General features: G+C 40.0%; 1 protein-coding gene across 2 annotated transcripts; it reads left to right on the top strand.

Moving 5' to 3' along the window:
* Positions 1–7,371: 7,371 nt before the first annotated feature.
* N4BP1 (NEDD4 binding protein 1) lies at positions 7,372–22,406 on the top strand. Of its 2 annotated transcripts, XM_059857057.1 has the most exons (7): positions 7,373–7,754; positions 10,189–11,948; positions 16,310–16,440; positions 16,843–16,939; positions 18,214–18,321; positions 19,814–19,921; positions 21,956–22,406. In XM_059857057.1, exons 1-7 carry the CDS (start codon positions 7,512–7,514, stop codon positions 22,284–22,286), a joined length of 2,778 nt encoding a protein of 925 aa, XP_059713040.1. In that variant the 5' UTR covers positions 7,373–7,511; the 3' UTR covers positions 22,287–22,406. The 2 variants fall into 2 exon arrangements, with proteins under 2 accessions (XP_059713041.1, XP_059713040.1); XM_059857058.1 differs by lacking the exon at positions 19,814–19,921 and having other exon boundaries at positions 7,372–7,754.
* Positions 22,407–22,690: the final 284 nt, after the last annotated feature.

Here is a 22,690-nt window from a genome sequence, read left to right as displayed (position 1 = left end):
CTTGATGGGCAGGCAAAGTAACAAGGTTATTGTTTGAAATACTTTACAGGGAAAGAGAGCTCAAATACTGAAGAGCTTTTACAGGTGCCTCATTTGTCCTGCTTTTAAGCCACAGAAGGCCCAATTATATCAATACTGTTAAGTCTTGATTTTCTCCAGTGTAAGTGAAAAATAACCCCCAAATTCTTAAATGTATTGGACACACTGAACTTTTCTTTGGACACACTTTTACTTCAAAGTAAACTACATAAATATTATTGGGTACATTGTTGCCTTTGATCTGACCTTCAGCACCCTTGTGACTATTCCTAAACATATCTAATCTTAAAACTGCTATCACCTACCTTTGTTCAAGGCTTGCAAAGTGAAATGGCTGCAGTTCACAAGTTCTTATGCCACAAAAATAACCAAAATTAAATCAGTAAGCCAAGTTAATGAGCTGACATGAACAGGTATGCTTTTTTATTACTAAGTCCTATTTTATCACAAATCTTACCATGGTTGATGTTATTTAGACAATATTACTGTGACCTTGCATTGGTCATTTTCAGCTCAAAGCACAATGAAACACAGATACAAGAGGAACACTTTTACCTGATTCTTATGAGGATGCCTCTGCAGTAGAGCGTGAGAAATGAAAAAATTTTGTCGTTCATTGTCAGAGCACACAAAATTGAAAATGCAGCACCTGTATATTGGGAAACATTTGGTTAGAACCATTTCTGCTCATTTATAGTAACTTTACAACTCAATCAATAAGAGAAAAGGATGTTCATGATGGTTTACTGTTTCAAAATGAACTGGACCCAAGACAGGCTTAGTGATGAGGTTTAGCAAAATATAAATTCTATTCAAACTTGTAAGATTCTATGTCATAAACATATGTATCATGTTTTCCCAAGAGTATATTCAAATGAGTTCAGAAATCAGGTTCCATCTCAGATTTTTTTTTTCTTTTTACTATTGATGGTTTCTAGCAGGAAGTTTGCCCCTCGCAGTACTGCCTGAGTAACACTGGTTTGGGTTTGCAGCATGGCTATGCTCTTCTAATAAAAAACTAAATAATAATATAAATCTCCATGGATGAACTGGACTTAGAAGTAGATTTAAATAAATGTATAATGTTCTAGGGTCAAAGGAGAAGATTTTAAACCAGTCAAGAGTAGGCATATGGGAGGAAATTCAAATAATTACATCTTATTTCCAAGGCAAAATTCCATTTAACTGTGCTAAAATACAGCTCAAATGCCACTGGGGATAGTCCTGACTTATACATATAGCTACATGCATGATGGAAGTGTGTTGTTTAAGGATTTCATAGTCTGGAGAAGGCTGCAAACTGACAGAACAGCAGTATGAAAAAGTGGATAACATGAATGACAAAGGTTTGAAAAATTTTATCAGTCATATAAAGCAAATTACCTCCAACTTATTTTTCCAAGATATTGATGGAGGACTCTCCAATAAAATACTATTACTTATAGTGGAATAAGCTGAAATGGGATGGTATCATTCTGAAAACATTTTACTGTTTTTCTACCACTGTGAAAGCAAGCATACAAATGGAGGCATCGCATTTCTCTAAATATGCTTTCTAAATGTTAAAGGGTTGAAGCAATTTCCAGAGGTCTCAGTCCAGAAAAAGCCTTCCACTGATATTTATCTAAACTGTCTTTGCTGTGAGACATGCAATAAAATACACTGGAATCAAATGTAAATGCATCATTGTGCTTTATGAAAAGAAAATCAGCTTAATTTGTTTTTTTCACGACTATTACACAAGCCTAGCATGCCCAGTTGTTGTAACTAAAATTTTATAGAAATTTTTAGAAATATTCTGATTTACATCATCAAGCCTTATTCACACAGGAAGCCTATGAGTCCAATTTTTGACTGCAGTGTTTTCATATACCCCTCAAGAGAGGATCAATTGCAGTGTAAATATATCAGAAACATCTTCACACACTTGGTGTAGAAGTCACTGTACAGAAAGTCTGGCCCAGCTTACTCTCCATACACAAAAGTTAAAAAAACTTTGTGTATTCAGATGGAACTCTCATCTGTAATTGAAGAAAAAATATTGTTCTATAGAAGAAAATATGAACCAAGTGTTGCCATACTGTTTCAGACATAAAAATAGTACTAAAATTTAGGACTAGATTCTGGAAAACATTACTGAAGTAAATCAGCATTTAGTCTGCTCAGCAGTCAAACTGAAGTCAGCAGGACCATACATTCAGGTGAATATGCACTTATCTTGGTCTTAACTTTACAACAGTTAGATTTTGTGCAAGTTATCTGCAAACTGACATAATTCAGACATAGATGTCTCTATACCTAGTCTCCTGCTTTGCACAAATATAAAGAGAAAAACAAAAAGCACATCACCCACAGTATGTTTTACTACGGACTGCATCTTTTAAAAACATTAAAAAGCCTTTGTAAGCACATCTCCACAGCTCATTGCACCTCTTGTACCTTCCAATTACTGGTGCAACTTCCCACCCACTCTGAAACTGAACTGAACCTCCCAGAACAGACAGAACTCAGCTGTAAGGTTAGCAGTCAGCCACCTAACAGGTACAGCACACATGCAGGTATATTGCTCAGCAATTAACCATACATAGTGCTTTATAGAAGAAAAAAAGTAAATTTAATTCCAGTAGTCATAGTAGCAAAATGTTTACGAAAATTAAAAAAAAAAAAAAAAAAACACTCAGCTGCAAGAGTCCTAAAACCTTAATGATGCTTGAGTTTCACTTTTGATAACCTATAAAAAAGTATTTGAAAGATCTTTGTGACGATTATAGCAAGATTTGCAAGAATGCTGCTTTAATTTTTTGTAGTTGCAGAAACTTTGACAAAGTACTCTATTTTAAACAAGCTAAGAGTGGCACTTGAGCATGGCTGACTTTTTGCATTGCTCAGAGCCAGCTGCATGGTGCTGACACCCCTTCAGATACCAGCTGGCATTTCTGCAAGTTATTCAGTAGTGTTCAATCCCCTCTCACAATAAAGATTGTACTCTTAGGTTATCATTTGTTCTGTCAGTCAGCCAAGTGAAGCTGCAATGTTTACTGTGTGACACAGTAGTCACACAGTGTGGAACCTTTAAAATTACTGGTAATAATATAGCTAAATATTTACATTAGAAAAAAGCCCCACAAAACTATCTCCTGGAACATTTCCCAGGCTAAATAACAGTCTTTGCCAATACACCTGCAGCTTTTTGTAACTAATTAAGAAACTTGAGCCAACACACTCAAAAAGCCTCAAAAAACCCCAAATGCAGAGTCCAGTACTTGAAAAAAAAAATACTACCCACTCTCAATAATTGATGCATGTGTAATTGCAGTACTTTTGTCTTTTCTTCCTTTTATAACGACTCAGTTATAAAATAACTCCTTTCAAAATAACAACAGGTTATTTTGAGAGGAAATTGGAATTAAGATAAGTAATTAATTCTAAAATTGAGGGATAGAGTAAGTTTCAGTTATTGAAACTACTAATTACAGAACCTATACCTTGGATCATTTTCAAAGAGTTTGCCTCTTGATATGAAACTTGATGATCTATAGGGTCATTAAGATGGCAGCATTGCAACAAATTCTCCAAAAGAGAAACTTTCTTCATCACCTTCTTAGTCACCAGGGCTTCAAGCACACATAAATGTCAGTCACACCATAACTAAAACTGAGGCCTTAAACAAGATGTAAAAGTTTGTCTCTAAAAAGCATCTTAAATAATTCCATTTCAAACCATTTTTAGCTTTTTTCTCTGTAGTTCTGTAAACAACAAAAAAAACCCCAAAAAAATTAGCTAAAAATATACCAACATTTCCAAATGAGAATTTGGGGTTGCCTTAAGTTTTAGGACTCTATTATACACAAAACTTGAGGGCTCTAGTCACATTATTTCTGTTTATTTCCTTCTGAAGGATATAGATTTATTTGAGGTATCACTCTTAGAATATGCTATCATTTGTGCTAAGATTGCAAGTTAAACTTTTTGCTATTCATATTAATGCAGGATACTTCCTATACCCTAGTATTTTAAGTCCACATCCTGCAAACAATCAAATATTTAAACTTATGCATGCAAATAACCCCACTGAAGACCATAATACTGAGGATCAGAGCACCATCTGTAAAGTGCATTTATAGACTCCATAGCTCATTTTCCCAGCACGGGTCTGAAAGATAGTTTGGAAATTTGTTTTCCTCATTGTTTCAACCAGTACAGCTCCTGTTTCAAGCATGCAGCCCAAACCCAAACTACTCAGGAAGGCTCAGTTTCATAAAATCATTCACACAACCAATTTTCAATTGCAGAAATTCTAATAAAGAGCAAGCAGTTGCACCAGGCAGCTGAAGCAAGCTATTGTGAAACATCAAAAAAACCCCACACCTATTTACACATCACCATTACAGTATTTCACCAACAGTAATGCAAATCATAAACTTGGCATCAGCTCACATTCAGGAAAATCTCTAATATATCCTGCAGGTGTGCCAAGCAGAAAAGCAAGACCAGGCATTGGGTGTGTGTCAAATTCCTTCAACTGCTACCAGCAAAATATTGCACTTTTCCATCTCTAAAATAAAGTTACAAGATACAACCAAAGATCCAGGAAAGTGAGAGTTCCCCTGCAACTAAACAGGGCCTGTCACTTTGGATATTTTACTGCAAAATAAATTCCTCCCATAGGAGGAAAACAAAATCATTCTTTCTCAACAAATCCACTTTGTAAGCAGCCTATTGTAAGATGTCAGAGAATTTCCAGTGTTCTCAGCTTAGCTCACATTTAGGGTTTGTACACCTGCATTTGTGCTTATGGCAAGAGGCTTGAAATTTCTCCTAAGTATGAGGAAGATTAAGTTGAAGCTGCAGTTCCAAAACAAAAAAACAAAAAAAAAAAAAAAAAAAAAAAAAAAAAAAAAAAGGTAAAAATATATTTTTTCGAGTCCACATCACAACAATGCAGGGAGAAAGTTCCAACTTGTTTTAATAATTGTCCCATGTATATAATCATTGGTAAACCTTTTTCATAGCATCTTTTTTTTCCACCTCAAAAGGGCTTTAGTTTGTCTTGAATGTTACAATGTCAGGCACTACGTAATCTCAGCAGAACCACAACTGCTCACACTCACAGTGACATCCCTGAGAGCAGCCTCAGACCAATACAATGCATTTGAATACAGATTTATCAGGAGATTTATCAGGAATGTATCTAGAATTATACTCATACAATAAATTCAGCAGTGAAACTGTGTTTTATAACATACAGCACGGCAAAACAGGCAAGAAAATACCCACAGCACCAAGCATTATCCACATCATTTAGAAGTCAGTAAGCCTTCTTTAAATGAGAGATTCCAAAAGACTGTATTGATCTGGTAGAAATAAATTTTCTTTCTGCTTTTGAATGACATTTTGTGTCCCAAAATGCTAGCAATTTCATTTTTACTATGAAGTTCCTTGCTTAAAACGTCGTTTGTAAGTAATAGCCTAAAGAGACGCTGGCTGCAGTGTCTGCGTTTTAACAGTGGATGGCACCAATCACCTCAGAAATTGCCTCCCTAAATGGTAGATTACATTCTTATGTGAACCTTGTAGCATAATTCAACGGGAAAGCAAAATGCAAATGTCTAAAAAACAAAAACAGAGGGAAAAAATTGTCTTCAGGAAAGTACTTCAGGGAAGCATCTTTCTTAAATATGACACTCCCTGTCAAAACCCTGTCCTGTGCAGAATGAGTGTGTGCAAATGCAGCCTGTGTACACAGATTTTTTTTTTTCATTTTATCACTGTCACAGACAAATATTTTATTTGACTCAAAGAATGACTTCAAATTCAGATTGGAAAGTGTATATAGCAATAACTGGACATAAGCTCTTAGTGAGGTTTTCCTATGGGCTACGAACTGCAAACTGTCATTTGCTTAAAAAGTTCTAAGGATACAAGTGTCTTTATAAAAATGATATTTTATATTTCTGTATTAAGCCTTTCCTGGTTTAACATACAAGTAGATTAAAACAAGATATGTACATTTAAATGCACAACAATAAAATATTTCTTCTCCCTTTGGAGGCTGTATTTAGTAAACAGCTGCTAAAATCTAACTTCACAGTGATACATACTAAAGACATGGCCAAAACAAGCGGGTATCACATAGTTCCAAGGGGAACTTGCAAGATACTAACCTGTGTCTGGGATGGTATGAAAGGAGACATTTACTGCTTTGTACAACAGTTGGTCTGTATTGTCAGCTCCAGGCGCTCAAAAGTCAGCAGCAGTCCCAGAGATGCGTTTTAAAACCTAATCTTATCCTTCACATCTCTTTAACGGCTTGGGGATGGGGTGGGGGGCGCTAAGTAAAAATGTGTCCTCTATATTTTCCGAGCTATCAAAGCCAAAGATTTGGGAATGGGAGCTACACTCCTGTCCCCTGCCATCAGAAGGGATAAAGCTTGCGTTTATTTTTAAATGAAATCCAAGTAGGCAATACAAGAGCTGACTGAGCCAAGAGTGTTTTACACCAAGGTTTCCCCACCAGGGAAGAGAGAACCTCTGGCTGTGGCCACGGGGCGGGGAGCGGCCCCTCCGTGGGGCTGTGCCGGGCGAAAAGGTCGATAAGGGCGCGGGGCAGCGCTCGCGTTCTCCCGGGACACACAGACAGGGATGAGAGGAGCCCAGGGGCGGGGAACGACCGGGAGGCGGGGCGGGGAGGCCGGGAGGCGGGGCGGGGAGGCCGGGAGGCGGAGCGGGGAGGCCGGGAGGCGGGGCGGGGAGGCCGGGAGGCGGGGCGGGGAGGCCGGGAGGCGGGGCGGGGAGGCCGGGAGGCGGGGCGGGGAGGCCTCTGGGCAGTTCCGGGCTCCGCAGCAGCCGAGGCGGGGAGCTGGTGGAGAATGGAGATCAAAGGCAATGCAGTTCCTGGAGCGAGTCCTGCGGAGGGTGACAAAGCTGGTCAAGGGACTGGAGCAGCTCTCTTACGAGGAAGGGCTGAGGGAGCTCGGCCTGTTCAGCTTCAGGAAGAGACGACTGAGAGGGGACCTCATTAATGTGTATAAATATCTAAAGAGGGGTGCCAGGAAAATGGACCAGGCTCTGCTCGGTGGTGAAACTGATGCATAGGAAGTTCCACCTGAATATGAGGAGAATTTCTTTCCTGTGCAGTGGCTGCGTACTGGAACAGTTGCCGAGAACGGCTGTGCTACACCGTGTGCCCCGGGACGGCCCCGCCCGGCCGGGGCGGGCACCGATCTCAACAGCTGTGGCCCCGCCCCGCGGCCCTCAGGGGGCGGTCTGGCCCCGCCCACACCAGGAGGCGGGGCGAGCCCGACCGGGGGCGGGGCTAGGCGGGGCGGGGCTAGGCCGCCGGTGCTAACCATGGCGGGGCGGCGGCGGGAGGGCGCTGCCCGGCGCCGTCGCGGGGCTATGACGCGAGCGGTCGGTGCGGTGTTTCCCGGTGTCGCTGTTCCCGGTGCGATGGGATTGCGCGCCCCGCGCTGATGGCGGCCTGCCGGACACCGCACGGCTCCGCGCCGGAGCCCAGGGTGGATGAGTTCACCGTCCCCGCCGAGAAGAGCCGCCTCCTGGAGCGCAGCCGGGACCGCATCGAGGGCTTGTTCGAGGTGCGGCTGGCCGTGCTGGGGGCGCAGGGAGACTGGCGGCCCGCGCTGCAGCCGCCCAACGCCAGCGCCAGGATCTGGGTGCAGCTGGCGGGCTGCACGAAGGCCGTGAGCAGCGCCAAGGTACGGGGCCGGGCGGGGCGCTGGGGCCGCGGGCAGCGGGGCTGGCGTGCGGAGGGGCCCCCCGGAGCGGCACGGCCGGGACCGCGGGTTGGAGGAAGAAAGGGCGGGGAAAAGCCGAGTGCCCCAGGAGGAAACAGAAACGGCGCTGCTTTGGCAGGTGGGTGTGTGCCCGGTGCCAGGGAGTCTCCCGCCGTGTTGACATAAGCGCAGGGAATAAAGCGAAGCAACTCAGCTGGGAAGTGCGAAGTTCACGGGCGCCGCGTTATGAAATAGTCCGGCCCCCCGGTGAGGGGTAGCACCGCTGGGGATGGGCCGAGTTTTGTTTTAAAGCGAGATTAAAATGTTTCGCTTTCCGTCTTCCTTCCGGAGTCAAGAAATTCCTCGGAGTTGTTTGGGCGTTGCCATGTTTTGCCTTACAGTCTTCGCTAATTTTGTGGCATTTAGCGGCTCGTTGGCAAAGCTCTCACTAAAGCTTAACGCAGCTAGTATTTCCTTCGTGTAAAAGTTGTCAGACCTGAACAGCTTCACCAAGCTGGAGCAGATAGTTCTCTTTTCAGCCCAGCTCTGATGAGTTAAGAGAACTGCCTATGCAGGTTGTGGCTCAGAGGGGGCAACAGTTGCTGTGGAGTGTCTTCACGCGTGTTAAATGTCTTGCACAACTAACCTTTGGGGGGAGTTTCTCAGCAGTGATGCTGAAATTGATATTACTCATAATGAGCCTGGCAAGTACAGCTGTCGAATCATGTGATGAGAATTTTGGTGTGAGCTGTAGCTAGGCTGAAGGTCCCTTTCCAACCCAAAATCTCGATGTATGGGCATTGGTCGGTCTGTTTGTTTAACTACGCTCGGATGTTCGTAGGGATCCATCCGGAGCATGTGTTTTGTGACTGATTTCAGACAAAAACTTGATTCCTCACCTGTGTCATGCTCGTGCAATGCACTTCCTTACAATGAGCTGTAAGGAAAATACTATGACTATATAGAGGGCTGAATTATTTCACTCTGAAATTTACACTAAACAAATTTGCCTGGGCTCAGAGAATCTAGTAACTGTTACAGGTAGCTGTTCTTCTCCAGGCATCTGAAGCACAACTTCCCGTTTTTCCCGGAAATTAAAGCACAAGAAGTAAATAGCACAAGATTTCCGTTTTCTAATTGCTGCTTTTCCTAACAAGATTAAAAAATGTTTTCTACTCTTAATACTTTAAAGGGTATGAGAACCTTGATTGCTCTTATAGGTAGACCAGTTTTCAGACACTGGAGGAATTATTGTATGGAAAGTACAATTGCTTGGCTTCCCTTGAAAGGCTTGGTGGTAGCAATTTGTGTTATAATTTAGCAGCCACGGTAATGTATACATCATTCTTTGCTACTTACTTAAAAAAAAAAGTTCCTAGATGTAGAGTAGCCTTTTCACCAGTTATGTTATCATGTTGCTCTGTAAGCAGTCATGTGATGAGTAAGACGTGGAGAGTAACCCTGTGGGTTTTGCTGCGGAAGCACTTTGTGCTGATATGCTCCTGAGGCAGCCTGCCTTGATAGCCGTGATGATGTAACTCGAGGTGATAGGAAATGGGTTACATTATTCATTACCTTGTGTTGGTTCTCAGCTCCATTTAAAAAAATTAATATTTGAGAGTAAATATACGTGGTATACTTGGGATTCTGCAAATAAAATGACTGCAGCTTAGAAGCTGGTTTCACTATATTAAAGAATTTTAAGCACAGAAGGCGGCAGTGTGGGAAAAGTAATGCTATCTGAAAGAATAAATAGTATACTGTATTGGCAGTGTTTTGAACTCTTGACACATTTAAAACAAGGTATTATAGTGAATTTACCAATTTACCTGTAGTAGCTTACAGGTGTCAGAAATTGCATAGGGTTGGGTTTTTGGGGGGCCTTTTTTTTGGAGGGGGTTGTTTGTTTGTGTTTGAAAATCTTGAACTTCAGGAACACAGAAGTATCTGGAGCCTGGAGTTTTCTCAGTCAGTAAAAAAAATATAGGATGGCTGCCGTGATAAGCCTTAGGAAATGTACTTTGAAACTTTTTAGAAGTTCAGGTTTATGGACTGGGTAGAACTTTAGTGAAATGCATTTGTTCATGAAGAGTTCTCTTTGACCAAAGAATAGGGATAAGAAAATAAATCTCTTCTGACAGTCTTTTAAACTGTTTGATCTACAAATTAAGTTACCTATTACTATCAGGTATAAACAAGAGAATATAAAAGGATATATGGGATCTTTTTAAAAATCATTTTAGATATTGGTGTTTTATTTCTATTGTCCTGTTTACTGGTAGTGTTTACTTTCTGGCATGACTTATGCTAACTTTGCTTTATTTTCTAATGTTTCTGTGCATTACTGACCTAGTAAAAACCAACTGGATATATTAGGTTTTCACAACTATTCACTCTGCTCTCTTTCTCCTCTTAGGAGTACATCAAGGGAGTGTGTGAACCTGAGCTAGAAGAAAAGGAGTACTACCCAAAGGACATGCACTGCATCTTTGTTGGTGCACAGAGCCTGTTTCTCAACAGTCTTATTCAGGATACCTGTGCTGATGTAACAGTGCTGGAAATGGGATTGCTCAGTATTAAGGGGGGTGCAGAAGCTGTTGTTATGGCTCAAAGTCATGTGCAGCAGTTTGTGAAGCTTTTTGAGAATAATGAAAGTTTATTAAATGACAATGAATCAGAGATTAAAAAGCAGTTCAGACAATTTGTGGAAGCACATGCAGATAAGTATACAATGGATTTACTGATTTTGCCTAGTGCACTAAAAAGAGAGCTCCTAGCTCTCACCCAAACTGCTGTTTCTGAAGGGAAGATTGATATCATAGATCTCACAGGCTCTGAAAGCCCACAGCAACTTGGACAGAAAAGCACTTCCAAAGTCATTGCTGCAAACAGAGAAGGAAGGGCAGGTGGGGAGGAAGCAAGAAGCAATGCTGGCACACCTGTAACTGAACTTACAAAGCAAATGGACACTGTATTTTCTGATGCTTCTGAAACAAGGTTTGTTCCTATAAAGGACCCTCTGTTAGAGGCAGTGGCCTTTAAAGAGAGGCAGTCATGTAAAAGAAGGTCCTCTGATGAGGAGGAAAGGCTCCCTAAAAAGCATTTCTCTTTGGAAAATGATCCACAAGTGAAATCTGCTTTACACAAAAATCCTTCGGACCCTGATGCAGTTATTGATCTGGTTTTGGATAGCTGCACAGAATCAGATGGTCCTACTTACTGCCTTAAAGAAGGTGATGCTCTCACTGAGGAAATGGAATATAAGATTCTTGTGAACTTTTTCAGAACAATGGGATATTCCCAAAATATTGTAGAAAAGGTTATCGGTATCCTAGGACAATCTGTGGAACCATTAATATTGCTGGAAGAAATTGAAAAGGAGAATTTGAAGTTTAAAAAAGAGCATGAACAGTCATCTCAAAAGCCTAGAACTGTCAGTCTTCCTTTAGGAAATAATGTAAATAATTCACAAAAGCTAGAAGACAAAGGCATTTCTGGGAATAAAAGTCCACTTAAATCCAGTCCTACTTCAAAGGAGACAAAAAAGGAATATCCCCAAGTAAGAGGTGCTCCAGATACACAAGTTGGTGCAGAAGATAAAATGCATAGATTGGTATGCAAATCTTCTTCCCCTCCCAGCAAAAATTCAGTTCTGTGCTATAAACAGAGAGATATTTATGGCCCTGGTAAGAATCACAGCTCAAGGTTAAGCAGTATGGAAACTGATGGCGGGGTTACTTCCAGCACCGAGCACGCCGGCGCTCTAAAAGGTGTGGGCTTTGTAGCCAGAGGGAGCTCAGATGTGCAGCATATCTCAAGTAAGAGTAAAACTGCATTTCAGCAAAAATCTGCAGGGCCCTCAACTGTACAGAACAGCCACCCTGGTTCTGAGGAGCAGCTGGGACACTGCAGCTCTTCCCAAGCGAGGCCTCTCCACCAGCGCCTTTCCCAAACCTCACATTGTGACAATCCTGTCCCAGACTGGTTACTGTCTTCACAAAAACACCCTTCAAATACAGACAGAGGCACAACGGGACCACATCCAGATCATTCAGTTACTGGAGTTCAAAGATTTTTGGACTCTCTGAAGAAGCCATACAAACTGGAGTTGATAAATGAACCTGGAAAACCATATTTAAAACATATAATTATTGATGGAAGCAATGTTGCAATTTCGTAAGTATTGTTCTTTTCAGCTATCCTTTTATCAACAGTTCAGTGAACTTTCAGATGAAATGGGGGCTAAGAGGTTGCAGTGGCATGTGTAAAGGTTTTGCTAAGTAGGTTTTTGGTGTGCATGTACACAGTTGTGCCATTTCAGAGTAACCTGATTTGAATCACCAGTGTTCAGCTCAATGTAACACTTCAGTCAGAAGTAATCTCAGGGCAAGCTTTGCTCTGTTGCAATCAGTGTTATGCATGAAGTTTAGTTTGCTTTGCCAGTGCCTAACAACGAGGCTAAATTATTGTCAAATTAAGTGGTTTGGATTTGAGGATTTTTTTTGTGCTCGTAACATCTTGCAGTTTTGAAGTGAAGGTTCTCATTTAGTGGTGACATATTTCTCCTCCAACAGCATTGCATTGCTTGGATCCTATTATTTTTTGCAAATGTGTGTGTGTATATTTACCAGCTGTGAATGTGCATTACTGAAGTGCCAATATTTCTTTCATGCACCCCAGTGGATTGGCTGCATACACCCCACATTGGAGTAGGGCATAGTAGCTGGGTGCTGTTGACATAGAGTCCCCAAAAAGGTTATATAACATCTGATAGGGCGTCTCCTACCCAACCAAATGAAAACTGGTTACGAGATGTAAAGGACAGAGCTGCCTTAAAACAGCAGAACCATTGAGATATTCAAATGTCCTACTAAATAATCAATGCCTGGGGGCCTGTTGCTTTGATCATGTAGGTATTCTGCAGCTTCCCTCTGGCTAAATAAATCCTCATTCATTTCTTGCATTTCATAAAGTGAAGAGTTGTTTGCAAAATTGCTTTGAATTGTTCTCGATTCTGCTTCTCAATACCTCGAGAACTGCTTCCATGCCAATGCTGGCTCAGGGCTCTTTTGGCCCCCTCTTTTGATGCGAGTGTGGGTATTAATGCATCACCCACATGCTTAGACTAATGCTGTTGGGGTTCCTGAATCAGTGCTTGCCTCATGTCTAGAAAGCTGCAAAAGCTGTAGAATATTTTCTTTTGACACGTGCAGCTCCTCAATCTGTTATCACATTGTCTCAGGGTGCCTGTGGAATGAGAGAATGCCCAGAATTTTACCCTAGCTGATAAAAAGTATATTTTTAAATTAATTAAAATTAATTAAATTATTTTAATTGGTTTTGTATGCTGAAAACAGGCTTTTTGAGGGCAGACTGCGATATCCAGTTGTTGGATCATTTAAATTTTATTAAAATGTGGAAGAAAGGCAAAATGAAAGAATAATTGAATGGAATTATATCTTTCTAGAATAGTTTGTAAATAATATGTACTTGTGTGTGGCATACAATCAGAAACATTAGGTGCCCAAACAAGGTGGGAAACAAAGGGTAAACAATTATCCTTTGAAGCCTTGGTAAACTGTTTACCTGAATCATAGCCCGAGTGGAGGGGCACCATTGTTCCTACACTTTGGGAAAGCCCAGGACTTACTGGGTTGGGTTGTGGCCAGGGGGACACTTCCTGCTGGCTAAAGTCAGTCATCCTGTGGCCCTGTAGCCAGCTGTCCTGAGTGAGGCCCTTTGAGCTCCCTGGGGCTCAGCAGCTGTGCCAGCTCCTCCCTGGAGTGGGACACTGCTCAGAGCTCACAAATCCTCACCTTTGTCATACTCAGAGGACTGTTCCTGTTGTCAAAGCTCCCACACACCTCTCCACGCTTCCTGAGGTGTGACCCTTGCGTGTTGGGAAATGCAAAGGGACTTGCTGTGAGCATTTCACTGACACTGAGTGGAATTTGTTGATGAGTTCCTTTAGGCACAGGGAATTAGGTGTTTACATTGTGTACCTCTGTGTGTGTGTGTGAACTGATCATGGTATGAATGTCCTGCCTCAAATCTACCATTGAGTCATTATTACAACTGTAGTGAGCCCTATGGAATTACTTTGTCAATGTTAAAGTACACAATGATTAAGTGCTGCTGAACCCTTTTGCACCCTTATCTTGGCATCCATATGCTTTGCACCCTCACCCCCTTCTGCATTCCTGGCTTCTGTGTAAATCAGTGCAAGCTGATTCTAATTTGATTTTTGTATGCCTTAACCTGTGCAGTAAATAATGAACTTACTCTTCACAAGTTCACAAGAGTGAATGTTGCCTTCAAACTCTGTGAAGCCATATTTTCACAAATTCATATCAAACCCTGCCTTTGGCAATACTTTTGACAGTGTTTCTTTAAGCAGCCAAACCACTCACTTGTGACAGTATTTACTTTAGTTACAAACCAAAGGGAAAATGTTACATGACTCAGGAGGCAACGTGCCCTTTGCTGCTTTGTGCTGCTTGTGATCATCTTTTGTTTAATTTAGGAAATACTTTTGTAGGGTCTTCACAGGATTTTAAAGAGCTGGGACAGGCAACACAAGTATTTGCAATGGCATTTGGAGAGCAGGTGCAGTCTTTGAGATGGATATCTTGAAAAGACCATCTTGCTGTGGTGATTTGCTGTCCCTTCAGGTGTTTATCTACCTCAGTTAAAACACTTCTAATTTAATTTAGTTTAGCAGTGACATATTTGTTCATATTATAGCTTACATTAATTCTACATGTTATTTGATAAAGTTGCTTCTATTTGCATGCTTTTTAAAGTTGTAGCAGAGCAGAATTTTGTGATCATTCAGGTCAAATTGGGAGCTGGTTTTCTAAGCTTCAAAACACTTAAAAAACAGTACACTGTAGTTCAGCCAGCTTGGAGCTCTAAAACAGGAGGATGAACAAGCAGAGAAAGCATAAATTTTGACATAAATATTGAGACCTCTGCATTTCTTGAAGTCCAGTTGAGAACCATTAATTCATTGAAAATATTTAACAGAGTTTTCCAATTTAATGAATAGGATGCCTAACTTAAATTATTGGCATGATGACTGCATTTAAAGCTTATGTCCTAGAAGGTATACAAAGAGTAACTCTTCTATGAAAATTACCTTTCATTTTTGACTGTTCTTGACAACAAGAATGCTTAATTTTATTAAGGGCAAGTGTGGCATAGTACTTTTTTTTTGTCTGGAAATTAGAGGAGTTTGTCAGATTTTTTTGCCTTATGTATTCCAGATATGACTTATTCATTTTTCTGCCTTTCTACATAAAGAATTCGTTTCCAAATTCAGAGAACTTTAATATTTACATTTTGATAAGCATATTTTTTACAGAATTTACAAAACTTGAAAAGGATAAATGAATGCTACTAAAGGCTGAGTTTCACTGTAAAATATTTCCATGGAAATCCTTTAAAGACCATTATGTTGATAAGATTTCTTGGTAGGTTAAACTAGGGTTTAAAGATAGGATTCTGTTCAAAACTAACAGGACTTATTATTAGGGTCAATAACAAGCACTTGCCCATTATTTGGGAGAGTGGTTTAAAAAAGGAATACCACTTGCTCACTTACTGTTAAAAGTACTTTGTAGTGATTTGACATCTAATTCAAAACATAGATTATACACTATTTTGCAAGAAATGCTTTGGCTGTTTGTGCCATCAGTGCTCAATCAGTATGTCTTTTCTAGGGAATCATATCTTTGTTTTGTCTAAGTGTAGCCTCTATGGAAATGCTGGAGTCTGGTTAGACAGTTAATTGTGCCATGTGTTAAACAGGCAAATAGGGTCATTGGGATAATTCCAATTGGGAAGGGCCTCACAAGGTCATCAATTCAAATCTTTGTGTCCCCTCATTTTAGGCAGTTGCTGGTTTTTCTGGAAAGTCACTTAAGGGAGTTGTAAAAACAGATAATGAATATCTTATGTTTTTAAATTGAGAGAAAAGATTAATGCCAAAATACAATATTTTGAAAATATTTCTCCAAAGAAATTTCATTATTTTGCTTAAGAACAATTGTTCAGACTGTTGAAATGAAGAGAGAGGAGGCCCTAATAGTTATCAGAGAGCTGTTCAGATGTAATCCTTGGTAATCAGTTGAACCAAAGGTGTTCTATTTTGTAGTAGAACTGTATTTGGAACTGCTACAATATTGGATTATTATAGTTTTAATCTATACTCAACAGAGTTCAGAAACCATCACTATGGGCCTCTTTTTTTAAAGCTAAACCTGCTTCTGATTAGTCCATTGTTGTTGTGCCCAGGAAACTGAAAGGAGACTGAGCTATGAAGTTGCAAAGTGATGTATCTGTCATCTTCTGCTGAAGATCTCCTTCCATTTAGAACATTGCTTATCTTTAACACCCATCTGCCTTTTCTTTTCTTTTCCTGAGGTTCTATGTGGGACTTTCAGCTTCACTTTGCAAGGTTTTGTTCCATTTTCTTTGTTTTCCTGGTAGTAAAACCCTAGGGAATTTAATCTCCCTTCTTTTTGTTTCACCCTCAGTCACGGTCTGAGGAAATTCTTCTCCTGTCGAGGAATTGCAATAGCTGTTGACTACTTTTGGAAACGTGGCCACAGAAATATTACTGTGTTTGTTCCACAGTGGAGAACAAGGCGTGACCCTTCCATTACAGGTGAGGGATGTTTCCTGATGTTTCCTTAATTAAACCAGACTGTAACTTTTTCTTTGGGACTTCTGTGAAGAATAAATGGAGAAGGAATGATTCATCAAATGTTGAGCAGGAGCAGTCCGGCTGCTCAGCATGAGTAATTAGTTTTCCATACACAGTGTGAGACCCTGTGATGCTCTTTAGATTAGCAAGTGTGCCATCAGTGGAGGCCTTTTTGGGTTGGTTTTTGTTTGCTCTTTAATTTCTAGTTTTGACCTCCTTTCCTCCATCTTTATATGAGCAATTCTTCACCTAACAATGACATTTCTCTTGCTTAAGTGGTACAAAAATAGCACATCTTCTCTCATTCTCTAATTTTCTTCTCTAATTTTATCTCAGACTAACTGTCAAATCATGTTTTAACAGAGCAGAATTTCTTAACGCAGCTTGAGGATGTTGGAATCTTGTCTTTAACCCCTGCAAGGATGGTTTTAGGAGCAAGAATTGCTGCTCATGATGACAGGTACAGAATATATGTAGTTTTAAAGTCTTTTTAAACATCTGACTAATGGTTGTAAAAGCTCAATATTTCATGAGCAGTTCTGTTAGCTAGTTCTGCAGCTTTTCTAGACAGAGCTATGTATCCAATTTAAGACTGGGTTTTACATCTATTACATTATTTCACTGTTGTAGGAAACACTATTATGTATTCAGAAAGTCATGGAGAACTAGAAATTTTCATGGCAATTAAAAAAAAAAAAAAAAAGGCTGTCTGAGGAAATTAATCTTCCAGTAATGTTTTTATGCTTTCCTGGTCATCATTCTATCCCTGAACTGCCTTTTATTCTTGGGGCATAAATCAGGGGCTGATCAGATAGTATTTAGCTCCATTTCTTTCCTAGTGCCATGTTGGCACACAGACCTCGCTGAGTGCTTGGAGCAGTGTATTTGTAACAGTGCATAAGCCAGTGAACCTCCAAGTTAATTTGACCACCAAAGATGAACTTTAAAATGTGGGTATCATCTGTCAGTGAACAAGACACAGTAGGCTTTAGGAGTCTGTGGGAGTTTGCTAGTACTTCATTAATGTTTTATATATACCCAGCCTTTCATATGCTGAAATGCTCTGGCAGTGCAGTTGACATTACTGTGGAAATAAGTGTTATAATAACGTTTTTGCACTTCTGTTAAAAGCATGCACTTTCCTTTAAAAGGACACCATCCATTATCTTGTGGCTAAAATTGATTCCAATGGCAAAAAAATGTATTTTCAGAGACATTATAAAAGAAAGCAAACATTTTTTTCTTAATAAATCAGTAGTTTTGTCATTGTTTAACAGAAGGGTTTATAAGAAGTTTTGACAGAGCAGACAACTAACATGCAGAACACTGACTTGCAGAACACAGACATTAATGCTAAGCAAAAAAGTGGATGGCAATGACTTTGTGTTGGATTGTGTAATAAATACTATACTGCATAAAGCAGCATGCCCTTTACCTGTGCAAATATTTAGATCATGGGGTTTGGGGGCTTTTGCTTGTGTGGGTTTGTTTGTTTGGGTTTTTTAAGGGGGAAGAAAACATCCCATGAAGACTCTGCTGCACTAAATAAGTGCATGCTACCAAAGACCTTGTAAGTTTAAGGAGGGTAAAAGCAGAGTCGTTTCCTGGTAATCAAGATGCTTGTTTTCATTCAAATAGATTGCTTTGGGATGATGAAATGTTTAGTTTTCTAAGTCTTTGGATTGTTTTCAGCAAAACAAGCTATCTTAGTGATCTTTGAAATTAATTTTACAGATTTTTGTTACACCTTGCTGCTAAAACTGGAGGTGTTATTGTGACTAATGACAACTTCAGAGAATTTGTGACAGAATCATTTGCCTGGAGAGAAATTATTCAAAAAAGGTAATTATTGAATTTCTGTGAAGTCTTAAAAGGATGTCTGTCCTTGCAATTGTAGGCTTTCTACCTACATTTGGGATTTTGCTATCTTTAATTAATCTGTCATGCAATTCTGGTAGATCCAAATAAAGTACTCTGTGACTCACTGTGATGATTCATGGCCTTACAGTCATGTGTTGAGTAGTCTAATATCCTTGTTATTCACATATTCTGTCATGTATGAGTGTTAATTGCCCTCATAAGCAGGAGCTTGGTGTAACAGCATGTGTGCCACTTCTGAAGGTCAGTGTTGGATCTTGTTTGAGCAGTCCACAGCCTCTCTTGTCTAAAAGCTCATTTTTTTTCTGGGAGACATGGTAACTGATGAGGATGTAGTGTCACTTTTAATTATTCAGAATCAATCACTCTTTACTCAAGTGGGACAGATTGTCACAGCTAAACAAAATGAACATTTATAGCATATCCATGTAGCCATTTCCCTGCTCTTGTTCTTTGGGTTTGGATGAGTTCACTTAGTTATCAAATATCCCTGCTTCATCTTGTGGACTTTGTTTCTGCTTTTTTCTACTTGTTTGTTGGGTGTTTGGATTTTTTTTTCCAGTTTCAGTTAAATCAGGTAATTTTACTGCTGAGGTGTGATCATCTGTTAGTAAAATTTCCCACTAATGCCTCAGTGTCCCTGACATTTTCTGAGGGTATGTCTGCTACAGTGGCTGGGGTCAGTATAGCTCTAATGAAATAAGGAACTAAAAACTTGCCCTGGATCCTCACAATATACCTGTGAGACCATGGAGTTGATGCTGGCTAATCATGTAGGCATTTACCTCATTTCTTGAGTGAATTCTACCAGAGTCTGGTTCTGTTCTACCAAAGAACTTTAGCAAGAATACTTGGTGTGGCATCTTGAGTCTGTGGTTTTTTGAGAGTTTATGTTAACATCTGCTATTAGTTTTACTTCTGGGGAAATTCCACTGTACCAAATCTTCTCCTTGCAGACAAATTTCACTTGAACTGGTTTTTATGGTTTTTTTTTTAATGCAGATTTCTACCTGTCCCAAAGTGATTCCAGAAAAAAAGTTTTGTGTCTTAATTGTAAGCATTTAATGCTGTATTTGCTAGTTGTGTGGCTTTCTGCTAACACAGGCATTTCAGCTCCATGACTGAAGATCCTTGCATGGAAAAGGAGTTAGAGCAACCAAAAAATCTCTGATCACCTAGAAAATTCCACCATGGTCTTGTTGCAAATTTTCTGTCATAAAACAGTTGCTAAAAAAAAGGGGGGGGGGAAGCTCTGTTCTGCAGTGTAATAGGGAGAGTTCACAGCTCCTGTGGAATTATTTTGACAGGGAATGCTGGTTGTGTCTTAGTTGGGGTTACTAATTAGTCTTCAGGGAGTCCTGATGTGGTGTCTACTCTAAGGAAATTCATCCTGTGCTACAAAGGTGAAGGACAACAAGGGTGAAATACCTTGTTATTTAAAAGAACTCTCTTGCAGGTTGCTCCAGTACACTTTTGCTGGTGACATATTTATGGTTCCTGATGATCCTTTGGGAAGAAATGGACCCAGATTAGATGACTTCCTTCGAAGTGAAGGCTGTTCTAGGTACAAACACTGTTTTCACTTTTGTTGGACACAGTTATTTCACATTTGAAATAAACTGTTCTGCTTCACTCACACACACAGTAAAGTTAAGCAGGAACAGTGTAGCATGTAGGAGTTTAACAAAAACAAAAAAAAACAAAACACATTTTTCCTGTTACTTCAGTTCATTCAGAAACTGCTGGTGACATTTGCCTCTTTCTGAGATCTCTTGAGAACTGAGATAAGTATGACAAAAGCTTCTTCTGAGCCTTGACTGTGGTGGCTTTTCATGCACGGGTGTGTTAACAGCACCCTGAGGTGCCAGAGATGTGGGTGTGTGTTGTTAATTACTCTGATGTTAGCCACGACATCTTGGTTGGTCACTTCTTCATAGTGGAACAATAGGTGCTAAAAACACTCAGGTTTTTTGTCATGGGGAGACACTTCACCTCCTGGCTGAGGGTACTTTACTGTTGTCAAAACAATTTTTGAGGCATTGTTGTTAAATCTGTTGGTATTTGAGTAATAATTATAAATGTTAATGAACACAAATTGTTTGTTTTAGATTAATGCACTTTTTAAGTGTGCACGTATTCAAAGTATGAATTTGCTTTGCATGAACTGCCAAGATTTGAGGATTAGTTTGCTCTTTTGCACAAGAAAATAATAGTCTGCTCTTTCACCAGTTTAGGAATTAGAAATGCTAAGAATTCTGAGGAGTATTGTGAGGGCTTTTAAAAACAAGTGAGGTAACTTTAGAATTGTCAATAGAAAAGGCAAGCTCTTCTTAAGGATTAAGACAAAGAATAAGCAAGAATCTCATCTATTGTAAACATTTGAGGGAAGTAGAATATTTTTATACCATAGATTATAAGCTGATTTGAAAATGTGTTGACATTAAAAAAGCAAGTGCTAGAACTCCAGAAGGAAATGCTGAGTATTCAAGCTCTTGTACAAAATCTTTGAGATGTTATTTGGAACACCACATTTTACTTGCCTGTGTCTGAGAGAAATAAAATGAAAACAGTGTGTTCTGAGGTAGGTGTGATGATTGTAGAAATGGAGAGAGTCTCTTGAGAAGACCATAGAAAAGCTTGGTTTCTTATCTGTAAATTTGGAACTGGAACTAGGCTTGGGTGTTTGTTTTGGGCTTTCGCTGGGGACAGAGGAACAGAGAACAGTGAAAAGCTGCTGGTGCAAAGAGTTAATTTTGTTCCTTCCCTGTAACTTTTCTATATGATTTAAATGGTGCAGAAAGCATAAATGGCACCAGGAACAAGATCAGAAACTGGTATAATCTTCAGCAATTAGAAAACCTTTCCACACTGAGTAACTGGAGGTGTCATAACCCAAATGCTTTTAAAATAGAGCTCTGTAACTTAGGTACTGTTTCACTTGGTGGTAGGAAACTAGACTGTAACATGAGTTCCACTTCACATTTCTCTGGTATCTGCTGGCATCTGAAGTAGACTGACCTTTATATTTTGTAGTGCTAGCAGTGCATAGAGTAGAAAAACTTTTAAAAGTCTGAAATTAAATTGCAATAACTAAGAGTATTCAAATCCTGAGACTACTAAAACAACTTCATTGCCCTGTTAAGGATACCATACAAGGAAAACAAGGCCCTGATCTAAATATGAGCACAGCTCAGTCCAGAGCAAAAGTACATAAGGAATAGTCTCATGAAGCAGTCTTGGAACTGGTCTGTCAGCATTTTCACATGCTCCAAGTCAGTGTACACGTATTCAATGTATCTTTTTATCTATACCTTCATAAAATTTGCTGTAATCTGCCAAGTAAGGAACTCACAGCATACTGAGGCTATTCCTGGGTGATATTTATGTTAGCTGTGCCAGATTCCTATTGAGAACTGTTAAACCTTCTGCTTTGTTTCGCTTCGAAAGAATGCTTGTCATTTGATTCCAGTCAGTAACTGGCTGAGTAGCAGGGATGTTTAAGTTATACACATTTGACTTTTCTCTCTTGTGTACAGAGAGAACTACAGGTAGCATGTCCTTTAGCTTAATTAATTAAAATTTTTATTTTGTTCCATAGAGATTCCTGGTCAATGCACAAGGCTTTACAGAACAGTGGACAATATTCTTCTGAGACACCCTTTTTCCTCCCCAAAGTCAGCAGTAGCAGTCGACAGCCTGGAGGCAGAGGGCACAATGATCATTCACCCCCATTGCTTCCCCGGGAAGAAAACACAGAGCCTTGTCCAGCAATTCCACCTCAGAGATCTCCCTCAGAAACAGCCCAGCTGAGAGAAGCCCTGATCAAAATTTTTCCTGACTATGATCAAAGGCAGAAGATTGATCAAATACTATCTAATCATCCATTCATGAGAGATCTTAATGCACTGTCTGCCATGGTGCTTGACTGAATGCTTACACAGCTTTGATATCACAACTGCTCTGACTAACAATTATCAATGGGAAGAAAAATGTCACTCTTTTATGTTACTTTGTGAATATTAAAAACCTAATTTTATTTGTATAAAAAATATATTTTTGTGTATGTTTTGTTGCTAATAGATGCCAGGTTTTGGTAAATTAAAAACTGCTACTACAGATTTTTAGTAATATTTTCTATGAAAAAACAAAACCAAACCAAGTCTTCTGCTTCACTTGAATTGCTTGTTTGAGCAGTGCGTTAGTACCTTTTACAGAACCCTTTTCCTGGAAGGCAGAATTCCTCAGCTGGAGACTGGCGTGTGGCAGCAGCTGCCAGCAGGTGGCGGCCGCGGGCCCCTGAGGATCCCCGGGAAGGGCGTGAAAATCCAGGAAA

This window comes from Haemorhous mexicanus, chromosome 12 (assembly GCF_027477595.1).
Source record: "Haemorhous mexicanus isolate bHaeMex1 chromosome 12, bHaeMex1.pri, whole genome shotgun sequence".
In the NCBI taxonomy this organism is placed as follows: Eukaryota; Metazoa; Chordata; class Aves; order Passeriformes; family Fringillidae; genus Haemorhous; species Haemorhous mexicanus.
The sequence above is the reverse complement of the archived record's forward strand: the minus strand, read 5'-3'. Positions and strand labels throughout refer to the sequence as shown.